This window comes from Hetaerina americana, unplaced genomic scaffold (genome assembly GCF_022747635.1).
Source record: "Hetaerina americana unplaced genomic scaffold, ioHetAmer1.1.p SCAF_10, whole genome shotgun sequence".
Taxonomy (NCBI): Eukaryota; Metazoa; Arthropoda; class Insecta; order Odonata; family Calopterygidae; genus Hetaerina; species Hetaerina americana.
The window spans coordinates 43283822-43304759 of record NW_027286070.1 but is presented as its reverse complement, the minus strand read 5'-3'; the positions used below and the strand labels follow the sequence as shown (position 1 = coordinate 43304759).

At 36.6% G+C, this 20938-nt stretch overlaps 2 protein-coding genes across 5 annotated transcripts in view; one reads left to right on the top strand and one right to left on the bottom strand.

The window, feature by feature from the left end:
- The window catches only part of LOC139700081 (nidogen-like), a 97097-nt gene extending 86252 nt beyond the window's left edge, over positions 1-10845 (bottom strand). For all 4 annotated transcript variants that reach the window (XM_071598577.1, XM_071598578.1, XM_071598580.1 and 1 more), the window contains exon 1: positions 10620-10845. In XM_071598577.1, coding sequence (XP_071454678.1) covers positions 10620-10805 — 186 coding nt within the window. In that variant the 5' untranslated portion in view covers positions 10806-10845. The remainder of the gene's footprint in view (positions 1-10619) is intronic.
- A 294-nt stretch (positions 10846-11139) lies between these two features.
- Positions 11140-20938, top strand: part of Dtd (D-aminoacyl-tRNA deacylase) — an 11134-nt gene continuing 1335 nt past the window's right edge. Inside the window, exons 1-3 of the mRNA XM_071598576.1 lie at positions 11140-11433; positions 11511-11601; positions 15092-15327. Coding sequence (XP_071454677.1) covers positions 11391-11433; positions 11511-11601; positions 15092-15327 — 370 coding nt within the window. The 5' untranslated portion in view covers positions 11140-11390. The remainder of the gene's footprint in view (positions 11434-11510; positions 11602-15091; positions 15328-20938) is intronic.

The window sequence follows — 20938 nt, the reverse complement described above, 5'->3', positions numbered from 1 at the left end:
TTGAAAGAAAAAAATATATATGGAACCTTTTCATTACTTATTAACACGAAAAGCCTTTGGGACTTTCAATGTCACCATCCAGTGTAATATCATGAACTCTCGTTATAATATAGGCTTGACAGATTTGAAAGAAATCGAGTCGAAACACGGGATTTATTTAACGTGAGAGTTTTCTCAGTACTCGTAATAGGACCAACACAACAGGATAGCCATCATCGAGGCATATCATTTGTAAAATATCTGCTGCTTTAAATAGGAGTATTTGAAGAAAATCAGGACTATTAGCCGACATATAGGCCTGGTTGCTCTTAGAAAGACGAAACATAGTCCGGCTGCTAAAAAATAGGACTGGAAAAACTAACCTCTGCTTCTACAAGAATTCTCATTGCATACAGTATATGCACCTGTATACAGATGCACCTGTACTTCACAAGAACCACATTAAAAAAGCTTTACAAGCATGGCATGTCTAAAATGGATGAGTCCACACAAGGAGTCGATTGCTCAACACTGAACTACCGTTTTTTATAATCTGAAATTCTTCGAATGCAGGAAAACCACTCGGTATTCTCAAAATTTCCTTTTCATACCGTAAACATCAAATAGCTTGCACATAAAATGAGAGGATCTTCATGAAAACTGTTGTGTCCATTTCACTGGAATGAACAACGATACCTGTTTCTGATTTGCTGTCTCTTGGGGATAGAATTGTGTTTTCTAGTACTTTGAGCTTCTCTTTTGAAGAAAACTACTTTTCAAACATCTTTGCAACAGAATTATGGCACGTGTATACATATTTCTTCCCCCATAGAGTTTAACTGAACTTCCGAACTGAATACCTGAAAAGAAGTGTTCAAATGAATCTAATATAAATCTACCTAATGACATAAAAATTCCTTAAGATCCTTGCGAATGAATTGATGAATATGAAATAAGATAATACTTTCAAACGGTATCTTTGTGACGTCTAATTACACCGACTGCAACTAAGAAATTTAGGACTCTCTAGAGGAAGAACTTCTTAATATTGGAAAGATTCACAGATGTTCGTTGGGCGAGTTTCTTTCAAATTCTGTAGGTAAATATATTTTGTATTCTGATAGCAATGCTTCAGCATTGAGCACCCTTCCTTCCCTTGAACATCCTTTTGACACGTCACACAGTGAGTACACAAAAGTAATCAAAGTGTACACCTCTGAAAATATATATATTAGACAAATGCACACGCTGTTAATTTAAGTTCTAAAAATAACTCAGGACTTTTAAATTTCGGTGTTCCTACACACCTTTAACAGAGTACGATTATTAACTCTCATACTCTTTTAATCGTTGTCAGTTACTCCTCGTACCATATACATATATATTTAAGGTAGCTGGTGACGACAGAAATCTGAAATTCTTTAGTGAGTGTTTGTTATGATTCTTAGTAACCTTTTTATTGTATATTTAACGCTAATATCTGTATACATACGCCAAAAAGATGTAATAATGTCTTACTATTGAAAAAAATGTATTGCCAGAATTGATATATATACACTCAAAAGTCTTCGAAGTAGCACCCTTGTGCATCCACTTACCACTGCCAGCGGAATTTTCACGCCAACATTTGACGGTGTAACGCTGTAATAGAGGTTTCGCAAACGAACGACCCGCACCCCGCAAAAGCTGAGAGCCAACTGCCACCGTGGAAAATTGAGCAGATTTACCTTACTTGCCTAGTCGCATCTCCGAGAACTGTATTGACGATGAGATTGTCGTAAAACCACCATGTTGAAAAAATTGATAAACAGGAATCTTACGGTTCCTACGCTAACATCATTAAAAATTTTCCACAACTTGGTTTTAACTCAAGCTGTTTCGGCGCATGTTTTTCTTTTGCATTCGCACATTTTTCCAACGTACTACTCAGAAAAAATATTGCTTCAGAGAAACTCATCAGTTAGCTGCAATGAAATATGAGAGCTCTAACAATTACGATTTTTTTTCATTACAAGTGATGACTTTTTAACTGATAATAAATGAATTCACGGGGTGTAGGCATCACATCTCCCTTTTGTTCTTGTAAAAAGGGGATTCAAATTCACGCATTGCATCATGCAGGCACGGGGGAAGGGGTAGGGGTCAAATTCTAGGCGAGCACCCAATTTAGCGCTCCTTGCCTTTGATGTGGGTGGCCTCCTCGTCATCATAAAAAGAAATGGCCAACACCTATGGTCTCTCTGAATAAACCGACAATTGAAAACAGAGTGGGTGCGGAGACAAGGCTCCGTGGGCTTGACATCATGAGCAATAATGTTCGAGCTCAATGAATGATATTAATCTCAACTTCCCCCCCCCCCATCCCTACCTCAAGAGGTCAACACTCATTCCCCTCCCGACAAGTAAGCCGCACGGGATCTAGATAATGTCGAACATGTAATCCCGTTATTTTCTGACCATCAAAACCAGGAATTTTAATTAAAATTAAATGTTATTCAAGATTCCGTTTCAATTTTGAAACTACATTATTTTATCCTGTTTAGGAGTGCGTGCCATTGAGAATCAAATCGAAAGTACATTTTCATAAAGTTTTGGATTCATAAATCTAAAATGCTTACAAGAAATCCGCCACAAATATAACTGATAATCAATGCAACAACTTCAGAGTGTAAAAATCATTCGCCTTGACTGGGATTCGATCGCAGATCCGTCAATGTCCGCTCGAGTGCTTTAGCCAGTTAAGCTATCGAGGCGTCCTCTTAAACTAAAAAATGTTGGGGGCTTTTTAAGGAACAAGATGTTGTGACGAAATACCGCACATACATTTTGTTCTTTGGAATAACATACATGTACATACATTCTTTGGAATAACTGATAATTTTTCATCAGCATCTAAATTTTTGAGCAGGAGAAAAATTAATGCATTAAAGCCTTCAAAATACAGAATAAATAATTATACGAAATCAAAATATACTTACGAGTGTAAAATGAAATCTGCAGTGAACTGAATGTTTAAAAAATATTTTTAGTTCATGAAAAAATAGCCGAAGATTTTTAAGCAACGGACATCAGATAAACGTAAAAAAATTCTCCTGGTTAATTCATGATTGCAAAAAAATTACTTTTGAAGGGTTTTCACTAATCTCGACAGTGGAAATGATTAAATGGCAGAAATCCGAGGCGATGCAGGGAAACATGCAGAATTGTAATTTACATGATGAAGAAACCATTGATCGACTTTAACCGGCCAGTGTAACACACCGTTTAACAGTAACACTCCGCTCCTACTCTTCTTGAGGATACCATGTCCGTCAGGCGTCTTTCCTGAATTTCACGACCGTAATTTTAGACGAAAGCGAGCAGCACTCGATAACGTGGACAGATTCGGTCCAAAATAGAATTGAACGCTCTTATCACCATTTATCGGAACGCTTTCTTTTTTCCATATATTTCATTTTGATTGCGGAACCAAATTAGGTCGTTAATAATACTTTTCGATTATCTATGACTTTCCTTATGAAAATCGGAGGGTTAGAAGCATTCTCAGCAAAAAGATAAATTTATTTGTATTCCTTGGCGGTTTAATTTCATAACCTGGATGGAATGAAGAGGATGGAAATTTCAACACCATCCTCACCGGACATCCACAAATACGCCAATATCTATTTTTTCCCCTGGAAAACACGTTTTTAACATTTAAAATTAATCGCTTATTGGTATTGAAAAATCTACCTACAGTGGGGTGGATCAAAGCTCGTGTCTAATGAAATATAATGGAAGTGAACGTTCGATGGATATATGCTGCCGTGAAAGGTTCACAAACATAAAAATATTTTTTAAACTGAAAAACAGTTTTAGCCAGCATTTCGGTATCATTATTTTAAGTAGATGCGTATCGCATATACTTAAAAGTTTCGCTGCGTTGACGGAAGATACTCAATGTTGATCAAATAAGTTTATGGTTAAAATGCGCTGGTGAATTTTAATACTGAAATAAATAATATTTTAATGCAGGCAATTTTTTGAGGTCACTAATTGAGCTCATTATGGATGTCCACACGGCACTGAGCATGAGTTTCGTTTATTTAATATGCTGTCAAACTCCCTCCCTGCCCTAGCCTTCTGCGGGTCTACTTGTTACTCAAATCGATACATATTTCCACAGTCTTATTCACTCGAGATAATCGCCCACAAGACCAAGTTTTGTAATAATTCTGATGCAAACCCTTTCCGAAGTCTTTTTTTGACCTCTCGGACACCATGCATTGGGAATAAATTTTTGCTCGCAATAGGTGTACCAACGAGAGACAAAGCACTCTTAAAAGAATTTAGGGGAGAATATTTCACTCAAAACCTCCTCCCTGGGATTTACGATGGTGGTCTGAAAGGTTTCCCGACTCAACGTGAAGACGGTGGCACTTTTCAACCAAAGTTCGGGAAGGTGGTTGCGCATGCGTTGAAAGGTAAGCATCATTCTTTCAGCCATTTTGGACACTCAGTTGTTGTTGTTTGACACTCGTTTAAGTGAGACATGGTGAGGGTTTTTGTGAAAATGGAAAAGATTGAGTACCGATCTGCAATTAAATATCTGTTTCATAAAGGCAATACACATACACAAATCAAAGACGAGTTAAATGCTATATACGGGCACTCTGACGCGTTATTTACGACCGTCTCTCGTAAATTACGTGTTTCGATTCGTCTACAGCGAACTTTTAAGCCAAGATACGCCAATGGTAATAACGAGGTATACGTGACGATTAATTGATTAACATGGCAAATAAGAAACAGAATCTATCAAATTCCACAATCAGATCTCGGGTTTTTCTCCCGATTCCTTAAATTCATGAAAAAATGGAAATAAATGAGTTCGGCGTTTTCATGAAAGAGTTCACAATTTTTTTTGGGATAAGTAGAATGAATCCTTATTCATCCCAAGCAAACTATAAGTGATTATACAACGTCTGTGTCGTAAATTCAATTTCCTAAGCGGGTTTCTTCATTCTATAATTGAAATCAATTGTTAATTTCTCGTTAAAAGGATGCGACCACTCCAACTATTTTGCAACAAAACGATTCAAAAAATGAAGGAAAAACTCTGTTGTGATACGGAGGAAGTTAATCATCACAAAAATGAAAAATGATTCCGTAAACTCCACAGTGAATTCATTTACGTCTATTCAAAAAAATATTGAAGTAAAATGAATCCTTCAGTTATCTTTGTGACATCATGGAATTGATGATATTACGTATGCTGGCCTACAAACTTGATATCCTATGCTTCCTGATTTAACTACTCCAATGATTCATTCATTCATTTCATGAAAAAAGAGAAGAGGGTACCTCAAATGTACTTCTTTCTATCCAATTCTGCACTATCCAAGCCATTATTCAGAAATAGCTCCTGAGAGTAATTACGAGTAAAATACGATTTCCTTGCCCCCAAATTAATCTAAATAATTTCAATTTTCTATAAAGAGAAGAAGAATGCAACACACATTAAGATTTCCTTACTTATTATTGTATTGAGTTTTCTTCGTTTATTCTCCCTCAAAGAGATATGTGTCGGCAGTATTGTTAACAATGAAATTCTTATAAGTCAATGTTGCATTTCTATCAGGTGATTTTCTTAATGTATCTGGACTTCGCTTGAAACATTCAGCGGAAAGTAAAACGATTTTCATAAGGTGAGATTGGTATGTATATAATCATCAGGAAAACTTTTACGACTTCCATTTAGGGACGAAAGGATACTTCCGAGTATATTCATATTTTAAGACATAGCGAATATCAACAAAGAAAGACAAAATATTTAAGGTTTTTTTGATTATTTCTTTAAGTTTCACACGCTTCCCACTTCTTTGGGGTACACCCAATTCAGATAACAATGAATTTCCGTGATTAGTCTTCATAAATGCGATGTGGATTATGAAAAGAGCCCCACAACTCAATTGTCTCCACGGCAGGTATCTTACTGCTGCTCCATCCCTCCGTTATTACCTCATGGAAGTCCTCCATGGAATTTTATCAAGGAAATAATTTAATTTTACCGAAAATTTTATCCAGAATTTGTGCCGCACAAACAGGCTATTTGTCATAGATAAATGTCAGTTCTTCCTCCGGGACTATCATCCATCCAAAACTTACTAAGATGTCGCTTGATCACAATGTCTCTAAAGTACTACATGGTCCATCAAATAAGGAGAATCCACTGAAGAAAAATACTGTATGAATTAAATAGACAAACAGTACAAATATTATTAAATACTACAAACTTTATTCCGTGATGCAAGCTCTAAAAATTGTGTGGTCTCCCATAATGATTCAATCTGGATTAAACTAATGTAAAAATTGGCTTCGATGAAAAAAATGTTGAAGCCCAGAAAAAATGAGCATCGTCGAGGTGGCCCCTTACTTTTTTCGGAGAGTACTAATCATGGGGTAAAAACGGCCATATATGGTTCTCGAAATTCATGGACTCTATAATTATTGTATACAACGGTAATTTTAACCATCACTTTAAGCTGTCACTGCTGTCCAGTTGAACCTCATCTTGAACCGAAAGATCGCTTTGTAAGTTACGTAAGCCTTTTTTATGGAAGAAGTGTTCGAGGAGTACAGCCACGTGTCTAAACACAAGATTATTCCTAGGATCATTTGAGGAAAGAAATTTTAAAGGCGTTTGAACGTCGCAGCATTTTGACAACTCCTCTTGTACATCCCTCTATAATCTCAGATCGATGTAAAGAGCCTCTTGCAGGGCAAATACCCGCTATCAATTGAGGATCAACCGTAAATTATGTTTTCTGCCTTTTCCCAAGTCACTGCGCACCAGTGGCTGCCCACAGGAAGTCACAGCGCACGCGGCAAGTACAACAAATAAAATCTCAATCGCTTAGCACGTGGTAGGCCGTTATTAAGGACTCCCATGTTTGAGGCTACTGCTGATGCTTCTTTTGAATTCAATAGCGAGCAGGCTATGTCATGATTTTTGTCCATCCTGTGCTTAGCGGAGAGGCTACGAAAGAGGAAGGCATTACACTTTAAGGTAAATATCTCCCCAGAGAGCCTGAAATTATGATTCTTAACAGGTTTTCAATCGAACCATAAAGTGGCCAACGGGTTGGTTCGTTCAATGCAAAACTTTCCGACTATGATGTTACCAACCCAAAAAAACAAGAGGTTTTTTTACTGGTTTGTCACTTTAAGTTTCTCAAATTTTTCTCCAAGTTTTCTCAAATCTGAATTGTATTACTAAGGACAATTTGATCCGGTTCCTTGCGACTTTGTCTGCCTCGCCTGCTCATCAAAAAGGCGGTAAACTTAAGAAAGTTTGATTTCAGATGTGCCATGTACAATTGGCAGCACCCGGAAATATACATTTCGGACGCAGGTTCTCGCGACGAGTGGATTATTTTCTTATCAACATAATTCCACCCTAAGTATATTGAATCATGCATCAATTGGTCGAAATTACCTAATAAAATCGAGCAAAACAGATCGAAGAGTAGGACTGTCAGTTACTGCTAAAGAAATAGATTTTAAAATGGCCAGCAAGTGGTCACTACAGTACACAGCAACAAACGGGTAAAACAAACGGAGTTAGCACATGTGTACGCATATAAATCATACCGTTTCCTTTCTTGGAAGGTACCGTCAAAATATGAGCGTATTTTTCGATTGTAAAAGGCCTCATGGAGCCCAATTTTCAGCTCTGAAATGAAACATTCACTTTTACTCGTTTCTTCGTCATCCTTGTATACCTGCCTCATACATGCATGTTCCTGTCACTGCTACCACATTCCTACGTTGTTCCCTATATACTCTTCAGATTTTAAAAGCCTTAATGTATTCTCTAACACCATGATAATGACAAAGACAAAAGGAAGTGAAAAATATCTTTAAAAGTTTGAGTAACTAGATTTCGTTCATTACAATCCAAGAATTTCTCCGGTGAAGGTCAAAAAAATAAGGACACACTCCATATCGCAAGTGGTATAACCAACAAAAGAGATATGCACGATTTGTTTCATGGTCACAGTTCACTCTTGCGACGTATTTCAGATGAAATTTTATAATCAGAATCCAAAAATATTCACAGTTAGCACCTTCAAACGCTGGAAATCATTGATGCATCGGACCAGGCGTAATCCCACACTACTCACCACCGCCCGCCACCACTTAACGTCCCATTCGAAGAGTCACCACTCGGTGAGTGTTCCTGACCTTGATGCATTGCTCGAACCCTCGACGTTTCTCCAATGTATGTCGCATCGAAAATGCAGTTTCGTTGGGTTTTTTAAATGTATATTACCTGGGTACTTAAACGTGAAAGACAACTCACCGACCCATCATATTATCTCCCGAACCAACGACCAATAACATGCATTTACTTATTCCAAACTAGATTTACCCAATTTATTACATGGCTCGATAACAACGGTGTGGTTTACATATGGCATTTCCCTGGCTTCCACCTATTCCTCTATTTAAACGTACACCTATGTGAAGACTTGGCAACCGGAAATTGCGTTGCAATTGATTTGAGTGATCGCAAATTTAAAAAGAGCTATATCTCAAAATGCACCAAACAATGGATCCACTCAAAATTCAATAAAAAATAATATTTATGCCATGTCTTTTTCAACATTTAAACTCGGGCAGGGGAAACCTAGGAAACAATGGACAAATGAATTCACGTATTAGTAGGAGGACCGGATGTGTGGCAGAAAGTTTGAATGTTTACTATAGAGCCCGGGAGGTATTTTTCGTTGAAATGCGGGCCGGAAACAGGCTCTCGGCAGGCCATGGTTAGCCAAATATCTCCATTCAACTGAAAGAGGAAGCATATCACTGGTGGTGATGGTGAATTTTCGCTAACGCTGAAATTTTGTTTGTATCCTGCATTTGATTGACGATACTACGGCGACTTCTATTTTTAAAAATCATTGTCTCTTTCGAGAACTTATCAACCTATACCAATTGCGTGCAACCACATCTCGAGTGAAATGGCGACTTTGGAGCCAAAGTTCGCAGGTACTGGTATTATTTAGCTTGAGAAGCAGATAATTGTTTACAACCTAAATTTTAAAACATGGCATAATGTTCTAAATTCACCATTCTCTCTTTTCGTAGAATTCGAAAATTCCAGTAATTGATATTCATTTACCGCTACAGACAACTCGGAATTATCCGTGATAATGAATGATTAGAAAATCGCTCCTAACGTATGAAGAAGGCAAGATCAAAGAGCAGTTGAAAATTAAATTTGAAATTTTATTTTAGGAAAAATGCCAGGCTAACAAATTGTAGCTGCATTACAGAAGCTAAACGTGAATCAAGTCCCGAGGGTTTTCCCGCGAGCACTTTCCTCTTGGCAAACTGGCTCTGGTACTAATTAGGTACTGGACCCTCGATGAAACTTATTGAATAACATACAAGTGAATCAATATAAAGCTATCGTACTTACATTGAATACATGAAAATAAGTTGCTACGGTATATGTGACAGCTTTTTGTGGTTCCCATGGAAAGTCTAAAGTGGATTTTCAAAGTTAAGTTACATGACTATCTCCATCAGTCGCATCGAATTGGACAATTTTAACTTTTGGGGATTCTAAGAGTTGATAATATTATTCAACCGTTTTGTTGCAATATAAGGATGGAACTGATTTTTACAGAGCACGCGGTGGAAACCAATTTTGACGATGAGTCTTGGTTTCCTGTGTAGTGCATGCCAATGTTGTTTGACGCAGGTGCGACGGTTTCTCTTCCTCCATCCCCCCCGACCCTCCCCTTAGGTAAAGGAGACCCAGAGCCCTACCACCCCATCTTCCACGTGACCAGCACAGCACTATAATTAGGATATCCCTTCATGCGTCAGGTTTTGAGATGGATAAGATGAAAGGGAGGCCAACGCTTCCACAAAAAACTCGAAACAGACCGATGTTCACATTGATGTATGATTGTTCCACAACGTTCCGACTTATCACACTCAACCCGTTTATTTTAATAGCATTAAAAAAGGAAAAATTGGGGAGGGTAACTGTGGAAATTAAAACTGTGGATTGAAATAACTAATGAAAGAACTCGGAGCTTGAATAGCATGGGTGGCGGGTCACTTTCTTGGAACCATGGTTGTAAGGGTCGAAGTTTGAACAAAACTCGGTGCGTCAACCGCGTTTGTTTGCTACTGATAGGGCAGAAAGATTTCTCGAAACTAGTAGCGAAGGCATATAACGCCGAACTCCAGAGCGTCACGAACGATTTGGTGGCAAAGGCATTTCAATAACACCGCTCTTGAACAATTATCCTTTTAATGTTGACAAGTAAATCTACATAAATCCGTACGTACACGTTCGGTATTACGTTAAAAATATACCAACGTAACCTAGTCAGGAAAGCAAGTTTTTCCGAAGGTACACTCTGATAGACATACACAATTCTAGTTTTAAAAGATAAAGGGAAATGCACAATACTTTCCATAATTTCATTCCCTAACTTTCAAAAACTGCACACGACGCAAATCTCATATCATTTGGAAAAGACGACGCATACAAATAGATCACACCACTTTTGATAAAAGTTATTTTAAATTAAAGAACTGAATCAAGATCAAATAAAAGTGACTAAATGACTCACATAGATAGAGTTGTAGACGTCTGAGTAAAACACTATCGGCACTGTCAAAGGTATCTCTAGGGTAGAGCCTTCATCTTGGTCCGGAGCTACATACTGGTCCAAGTCTCCACCATGTGGCCACAAATCATCAACAGAAACAGCCGTTGTTACAGCAATGAGCGTGAATATGAATCCATATCGAGCCATGTTTGAAGGTTCCCGGGACAAACAGACCTCTGCTCAAGAAGGTCCCACTACTCTCACTGCGACCATCGATGACCCGACCAGCACGTTCTATCAGTTCTCTCCCCCTCCCCTCCCCTTCCAACCCCACTCCATTTTCGCAAGGGGATGAATCCACTTTATACCACTGCAAATAATGGACATCTCCAAAATCACTATATTTTGCAATCTTATCACAGTCGGATTTGAACAAAAATGTTTTATCAATAACTATCCCTCATGCGTGTTTTTAAATTTGAGCGTCAATTCTGAACAAACCAAGCGAATTTAGGATATCAATTGTTTATGGAAGAAACGAAGAGGTTGTTCAACGAATGTAAATATTCGTCCACCTAACTTCAAGTTTACTGAGGCTATTTGAAACTATAGACATTCCTGAAAAACTGTTTACAGTAGCTACATGAATACCATTACTAATGTCTTTGATAAGTAAATGCTTACAATTATGTCATGAGATTTGAGTAAAAGTTCTTCGCGCGTTCCTAATACGTGAGGTACTCATTGAAAACGGCTGCAGTTCTGGACGTTTTTTAAATAATTTAGTTGAAAATGAAGGTTGTAGTACAAAGGGTAACTAGTGCCAAAGTCACGGGTGAGTTAGTTGATTGGAATGGCTACATTTTTTCTCTGTCGTTATTCTGTATATCAATACTGGGGCGTTTATTTCAGTTGGAGAATCATTAATATCTTCCATTGGAAGAGGATTATGCGTTCTCGTTGGTATATCAAGAGATGATACACCGAAAGATATAGAATATATGTGAGTAAATTCGGATAGCCCTATTCCACTAAAGATGAATTTGTCTTTCATTGATAGAACTTAATTCTTGTGTATTATAATCCCAAGGTTAACAGCGTTAAACATTATCTTCCGCATTGCACCATCTTCCTCTTAATTACTTTTTATTCTTACCCTAGGATCATTCACAGTATGTACTTACACGTGCAGCAAGTATATGCTAGTTATTTGCTCTAGTTCTCCCTTCAGTTATTGTGATGCGTCTATTCTGCCAGTAAATGATATTTGTTTTTTCCGAAAGACCATCTCATAATTAAACTTTCCGTAAGCCTGGTAATTTTTACTGGTTATGACAGAATTTGAACTATTTATCAAAAGTGCTAATAGTGAGAAATATATATGAAATCATGAACGGCGTAATGTGGATAGGACAATATCTTCCCATGCTAAGAGTACTTAAATTCATTTATACAAACTGTAACCAGGATAATAACTCAATCTTCTGCAACAGAACACTGCAGATCATTATTTATGAATTAGAATATTCTCACTGTATATAGCATACATATCTATAAAGCATTGATTCATGTACAAGATAATTTACATTGGTTTCCCACAAGACGTGAATTGCACGATTATAACTCTAGAATGAAAAATCGTCTCTCCATGTGTAACTACAGATTAACCAAATAAAAGCATTAATTGAATAACTTTGATTTCAAATTATTTAATAAAATGCCGCAGACTGTTGGAAAAATTAGCTTTGCCAAATTTAAACAAATCTAGTATTCGTGGCTAGCCTCTAAAGTGTTTTACTCAGTGAATGAATTTTTTATTAATAGATAAATGGATATGATTTTCTGATGTGTTATATGCCTAATGTAATGTCATGTGCTAATATGTGTCATCCAATGTGTTTTGTTGGACAAGGTCTATTGTATACCTGCTTAATGACCAATAAAATAATATTTAAATAGTCAATATTGGCTGTTTTCAGTTACTTACATTACAATAAGATATTAATGAGTGAGGGAGAACCCTGTTAATATTTCAGGCTTATACTCCTGAAAACATTCCTTTATTGTGGACTCAAAGGTGTGGGATTAACTAGTCATTCTATGCTGTATAGCATTTGTGATCAATAGGTGAAAAGATGGGAATACATTTTGAACACATGACCACAGTTATTGAAAACAAGTGATAAATTATGTGGTTTCAAATTTAACTCAAGAACCCCGTATTTTTATTCATTGAATAAATGTTTGAATCAAAAGCAGTTGTTATGTGTTGTTTTTATTGCATATGTTAGAGTATGTTGTTGTCTTTTGTAAGCATTGTGAGAGTTTAAATACATATGTATTTCTGAAGTACCTTTCATCCTGCTTGATGACTCCTACACCTACTTGGTTTTTAGGACCTGTGGACAGTAAAATATTATTATATTTGAGGACAATTCAAACATCTGGAAATTCAGGTGGATGACCTACTTGAAGTGTCAAATTCCTGTTGAAACAAAGCTTATCAGTGCAAGCACATGATGAAAGCTCTCAAGGTGATAATGAATTCTCTTCTATATTCATCCACAATATATTACCATACAGCCAATCGGAAAGAGTTCAGTATGGCATGAGATGAAAGCTAGGGGATGGATATAGGCCCAAGTATTGCTCTATCTGACCATTTCATTTGCCTTCAGTTAAGATAACCATTTTGTTCTTGTCACATTTGTATATTTGAATCTAGAGGATTTGCCACGATTCAGTACCTCTTCAAGGTTTTCCATTTCCACCCGCATTTCTTTCATCCATCTTTCACCTAGTCCTAATAACACCTTATACTTCTTAGCTTCGTATCTTTGTTTGACTGTTTTTATGTGTTGCAATTGCCAACAGCGAGTCATTTCCATGTTTATCTGGGACTTCAACCTTCATGTTTCCACATGCAGTATTGTCTCCTCCTTTGTGCCAGAGATTAGGCAGTTAATGTCCCTTAATTTTATTAAAGTGAAAAGTTACTATTTATAAAATAACATTTCGGTTGATAGTAATCTTCCTCCTCTCAAGCTCCGAAGTTTATATCCTTTGGCTGTTTCCAAGTAGTCTGTAAGGATACACATTCCTCTGCTTGGGAGCCAAGTTACCTACCATCTGCATACCTTTTCATGCTCTGCCGTCCAATTACCTTCATATGATGTAAAAATCTTTATTCTTTATTTCTTGTCTGTCCTGTGATTTATGTCAGCAGGTAGGCTGCAGATTCTTATGTGGCAGGAACAATTGAGAGCTTCATCCCAGAAGTAATTTTTTAGGTCTGAATGCAAAGCATGTATCACTCTACATCCATTAGAGTTCCATTTTGTCTCTCATCCAGGCCATTTTAATATTATATTCTACGAGCTGTCTACTTGTGTTATTTCTGATTTGGTCTTAGAGATGAGGGATAATTTATTTTACTCATCATTCAGAAAACAACCTAACTAGAGGTGTTTTGCATGTGGTTTTGTTCCCTTTTACAGGTGGTGACCTGATTCCTTGATACCCCCGCCCTTGCTTGCGGGGTATTTTGTAGAAGTTGATCTTTTGAATAACATCATGGTAATCTTCCGTGTAATATTTCGAATCTTTCCTTTTTCCTCGCTTTCTTGTACTCTATCACAACTATGTTTATCTCCAGAGAAGTGTTTCCTCAGCAGTCCTCACTCCCCATCACTCCTCTGATTTATTTTTAAAGTCACCAGTTGTTGGTCATATGTTGAGAATGACATTTGTAGGTTTGGGAGGAGGGAGCCAACTGCCTCCCTTCCCCTTGCTTGAACCACTGGGGTAATGGTAGGTAATACTGCTCTATACTGTGCAAGCATTTTTGCCTGGTCCAAGTTGTAAAACAAAAAAGCCAGTGTAAGGGGTGAAGGAATTGACACTGACTAGAGAAGAAGGAAGTGCAGCAGTTAACCAGTCTTAGAATTGAAATACTGATGATGAGCCGTATATTCTGTTGTTTGGATCAATATATGAACTCTGATGGTTAAAAAATGACTGGCATAGGATCTAATTATAAGTAAAAAAATCTCAGAGAAAATTACTAATATATAATTATAATATATTTATTTCATCATTAGCTAACTCCTTTTGCATGGTCCTTTCAATATTTCACTTTGTACTCGTGTTTGGCTTTAGTTATCCAATTAGTAAATAGGAGGCTACTGAATACAAAAATGTATACCTTCCATCTGAAGATGAGAGGAAGGGAAATGTTTTCCTGAACCAATGAATTCATTCGCTTTGTATACATCACCTATACCATTTGATACAATGAAAGCTAGGCTCAAAGACTTGAGTTTGCATCATACGCACACTTTCACAATTCCTTTTTCTGAATAAAATCCATATGTAGACATATTTGAGCTTCATATTCTGAAGGTACCAAGGGCATTCAAATTTTTTTTAATTGTTTGGTTACATTATAGCTTTATGCATGAAACTAACGATAATATTGTTTTTTTTTTTTACAGTGTTAGGAAAATTCTCAACGTGAGGTTTTTTGAAGGGGAAAATAAAAAGCGATGGTCGCACAGTGTCAAGGATAAGCAATTTGAGATCCTCTGCGTGAGTCAGTTCACTCTATGCCACATGCTGAAAGGAAATAAACTCGATTTTCATCATGCTATGGGTCCAAAGGATTCTGAAGCATTTTACAATGAATTTTTAAATGCTTTACAGAAAAGTTATGAGCCACATCTAATTAAAGGCAAGTTATTATTTCAAAATTTGCTAATGTAAAAGTCCATTAAATGCTGTGCACCCTCTGGAGCTGAAATGCCATTTCTGATGAGCACACCACATGATGTCAGCCAGCCTATGAGTTCCTCATAACTTATATTACTCTCACATTAAATCTTTACAAAACAAAAATATAATATATATATATATATATATATATATATATATATATATATATATATATGTGTGTGTGTGTGTGTGTGTGTGTGTGTGTATGTATATATATATAATTATGTGTATATATATATATAAAATTATGTATATGTATATATATATATATATATATATATATATATATATATATATATATATATATATATATATATGCATACATATATAAAAATTCATAATAATATCTACATTTGCATACATACATACAAATATATACATAATTATAGAAAATATTTGCATATATACAAACATATATACAGTGGGTCATGGTAGTCCAGGGGGTAGAGCGCTGGACTGCTGACCGCAGGGGCCTGGGTTCGATTCCCGGGCAAGGCACTCTGGGCACTTGCAGCTCCACCCAAGCTATGATTTTTTGGGTACCAGATCTTCCTGCGAAACCATAACCGGCACAGGGAAAGGAACTGGCCCCCCTACCCTGATGTGTGAATTTCACACACCGTCGGGCTTAGTGGTGAATGCTGCCATTACCTACCAAACCAACCTTCGGGTTGATTACTGTGTTTATGGTTTTTTTTACATATACATACATACATATACATACATGTACATATATATCCACACATTGAAGGGTAAAACATGAATCACTGGGTGCAACTAAAAATTTCCAAGTAACCTGTCACCATAACTCACATTTAGTGACATTCATTATGATTTATCATTCAGCCCTACTGGACAAAATTATGATATCTCATTGACTATCAATTTAAATTTTTTTTTCTCAACTGTTATTGATTATTATGGGAGTTTTATTTGATATCACTACTGGGAATGGTTATTATTGATATGACTAATGGTAATGGACTGGTATTGGTATCACTACTGGTAATGGACAGTATATTTCTAGCAACCAAATAACCTGCAAAGAATCATATTTTGAATATATGTAGGTTATATAAGTAGCAGGTAACTTGTAACAAGAAATGATTATCTTGTTATGTATTGTTACCTAGCTTCAAATTTGGAGAGGACAAGAAAAATGTTTGAAGTTTGGGAAGGTATTTATGAATAGCACAGAAGGTTACTTTTAGTTTCTCATATTTCACTCTAATAATGAAATCCTTTAATAAAGCGTACATTATCCTAATAAAATTGTCATGCAAACAGATCAATGAAATTTTTTACATCCTATAGCAATAAATCAACATTTATTTTTTATGTCACATTGCTGTAATAAACAATATCGTATTTTCATTTCAATTTTTGACAAGCTAGTCTTGGGATTGAGGGAGAACATGATATCCAAGAGATTAATTTAGGTTCAGGAATATTGATTATGAAATTTAAAAGGCATGAAAGGAAATTGAACTAAAAATGCCTGCAAAACTACTCAAGCATTTAGGGAACCATGGAAGAAAGTTTTTATGGTATCATCCATAGCAGTTTTGAAGAAAAAATTGGCAAGAAGACTTCTTTTGATTAATATTAATTCCAAACCAAAAAGTTGTAAAGCAGCATTATATGAGTGCTCTAGGAACATGAACAGAAAAAGTGAGGAATGAGGAAATTTATTGAAGAGAAAAGGATCATATGGAGAATTTTAGGCCAAAGAAGAACTAGACACCTTGAGGGACAATGGATTAATTAGAAACATAATAGACAGGAAAGTTGAAGGGAAGATCTCACTAGGAAGACTAAGGGACTAACTACATATAAGAAATTAATTAGGAAGTAAAACAGAAAGCTTCCTGGGGGTAAGGGATATAACCCTTAATAAGAGTGCTGCAGTAAACCAATCTAGGGATTAAAATATTTATATTGATGATCGGTAGGGCCATAATCTTGATTTCACACTTGGTAGAGGTAGTGGTGAGGATCATAAACAATAGAATGGAGAAGGCAGCAAATGACTACTAGGGTGAAGATCAGTTTGGGCTTAGAAAGGGGGAGAAGCAGGTGTGTGATGCCACAGCAGTAATTCACTTGTGAAGAGACCATGCATTGCCCCTTCAAACCAGAAGGTGCCAACAGATTGGCAGGAGAAATTCATTAAAAGCTGACAGTTCAGGACTACCTTGAGGCACTTGAGCTGTTAATGAACATATTACAGAAGACGGAAATAGACTGGAGGCATAGGTAACACGCTCAAAACTTCATAAGTCTCAGCCTGTACTAGTGAAGGTAGCAGGAAAATCAGGATACGAGGGGGGTTAGATAAGGCTTGCCATTAGGGGTATATGAATCATTATATGACGCTCTGTTATTTTTAATATTGGAGCAAATCCATGAAAATTTTAGAGAGTTAAATTATGCATGAAAAGATTTATTTACTGAAATTGCAAACTGGTTGATTAGATTAAATATTTCCTGAATGTTGAATTCCTGAACGAGATTGTAATTTTGTTGGAGTTTGCTATACATTAGAAAGCTGCATGTCACAAGTTTACATAATAAAAGTAGTTTTTGGGATTATTAAAAAAGTTTTGAAGAATAATGCTACAACAAAAATGCCACAATCTCTAGGTGGTCTGGCGGTAACTCTCCTGGCCAGCTACCCTGTAGTAACTATGCAGAAAATTTAGAATCATACTTGAGATTGGATCATCCTAGCTCTTTTGATGCCATCATGTTATATGGAACCACATATAAATATTAATTAAATAAATGTTACTTAGTATTTTAATGAATTTCAAACAAACATATTGTTAAGCATGCATACTATTTGGTTGTAGTAGGGGTTTAAATTATGATGCACTGTGGAAAATTATGCCACATTACAAATTTCCCAAATTAGACGAATAAATATTATTAACTTAAGTTTTCCAGTGATGGATATTTCTTAGTATTGTGCAGTATCCACGTGGAAAAATGCATGTGGTTTTCATGTGGCATACGAGGTCTGTTCAATAAATATGCGAACTGGTGCAATCTGGAAGCCATGACGCGAACTATAGCCCACTAGCGGTCATAGTTGCCTGAGACCCAATGAGCCATCTGTGCTTGGCGGATCGTTGCGCTGTGTATATGGTGCCAGTCATGTTAGTGTCTATTTTCCTTGTTTTTACTGTTTGTCAAAAATGGAAATTGATGAAATCATGGAGCAATGAATCAACATCAAGTTTTTGGTGAAGTATGGTAAAAGTATCAAGAAATTACTGAAATTTTGACAGCTGTTTACAGTGATTATGCTCTGAAGAAAACATCCATTTTCAAGTGGATAAAATCAAACCAAAAAATCAAGAAAAAGCCCATCGAAAATCAAAGTCATCCTCCTGGTTTCCTTTGATGTTGACAGTGTTGTTCATCATGAATTTCTTCCTGAAGGGCAAACAGTAAATGTTGAGTTCTATCTTACAGTCTTCAAGCATTTTTGATATCGCATGCATAGTGTGCAACCAAATTTGACTCAAGGCAATTGGTGGATACTTCTCCATGGCAATGCACCTGTACATTCAGCATTGATTGTTCGCCAGTTTCTGGTAAAAAATTCAATCACCATCCTTGATCATCCTCCTTATTTGCCAGATCTTGCCCCCTGCAGCTTTTTCCTATTCCCAAAATGCAAAAATGTGATGAGGGGACATCTCTGGGAAGATATGTATACAATAAAGCAAGAAGCAACAAAAAAACTAAAAAGCCTGACTGCCAAGGATTTCCAAGGGGGCTTTAAACTGTGGAAAATAAGATGGAATAAGACCATAGCAACAAATGGAGAGTACTTCAAAGGGGACAAAATCGATGTAGACTACATTTTGCAAAATAAAGTTTTTATGTCCTCAGTTCACGTATTTATTGGACAGACCTCGTATAATTTTGGTCTTGGAAAAAATAGGATGAAAATTGTGTTAAATTTTAAAATGCCAGGCTAATTACATGAAAAATTTCTCCTGTGAATATCATGTTGTCAAACTCAGTCAATTATTAGATAAATAAGAATGTACTTTGATGGAAAAAATTGGCCGATTTCAATAATTGAGAATCATTTGATATTCCGTTCATAATTTGGTTAATTGGAAGAAGACCCTGCTTCTCCCACCCCTAATAGTCGCATTTCCTGTTCAGCATTTTCAAGGAAGAAATTCTAAGCGAGGCATGGAAACTGCTTTTAGCAGAAATGAAAGTATATATATTTCACTTACGAATGGAGAACTCATTATTCATTTATCTTTACGGATGTTCAATCATTATTTAGCCAGTTAGCCAAAGGATTGAAGTCATTGGTGAGCACATTATAGGACCAGTGTGATAAGCATTGAATGGGATTCAAATGACATTTTTATTTAGATTTTAGTATATCCTTTGAGTTATTCATGCCATTTCATTTTCAAGAATGAAAAAACTTTTCTTGTCTTATTAACAGACAACTGGTTATTGCCAGCAGAACTAGTAGGTGGTATTTATTATGGCCAACTGATGGTTGTTGATGAGGAGTAATAACAAGCTTTAGATAGTTGTGATAATGGTTGTCATTCTACAAATAATCCAGTTTAAGTGTGGAGATTGAATTTTGTTTTCATAATTGATGAGTCTAAGGAATGAGAGGGGATTATTTAAGGGCAAGGGGCATAAGGAAGGACTGTGGCAGTTTAAAACCTCTTAGGTGTAGGTTGCTTATGTTGGGTTGAGTATTCATAACATTCTTAATTAATTTAGTTAGGAGGCTGTGGAAGGTAGTGGTTTTGTGAGGTCACAGAGCATGACAGAATATTTCTCAATCCAGGGAGCAGAGGTAATTAACCAGAAACAACCATTATAGAAAATAATTTAATTTACTGAGGATAAGCTTGTGAGTGAGCAGCCCTTTAGATGGAAGAGTGTGAGGAACCTTTTAGAGTAAGTGGTTAGAAAATCTTTTTGCCTTCCTTGTCGGTCATTATCACCTCATTTTGCTTCTTCCGTGTTGATTTTTTGCCCAGATGCACTCGCAGGAATTCCACAGGGTTTGATTTTAAGATCCTTTTTTCCATGTACTGTTATTGCTGCTATAATGTTAAACTGCTCTCTGCTACTTGCTGAAATACCATCATATAGTAAATAATTCAAAACTCAGTGGGGTATTTTATTCACCTTGGCTTCAACTCCTAGTATCATCCCCAGTTATTCTGTTCTTGGCTCTTTTCCCTTCCATATGAATGCAATTTACATCCTCAATAATCAAACACTCTACATTAAACTACTGCATCTCACAGTAGTAGTTTTAGGGCAGGCGACTGACAGAGCTTAGTTCAATTGTGCCACTGGGATTGGATGGAGAAGGAAGGGTGGAGACAAACCTGGCGTCGGTATTAGCCTAATCTTATCGAGAGGCACCAAGGGGTCCGCTGTTCAATGTCCTGTCCAATAGACATTGTACTCGCTCATAGTCCTCTCAACTAAGCACCTCAAGTAGGGATCAGGATACCATTGAAAATATCATCTCCAGGAATTGAACCTGGGCCCTCTTGGTGGGA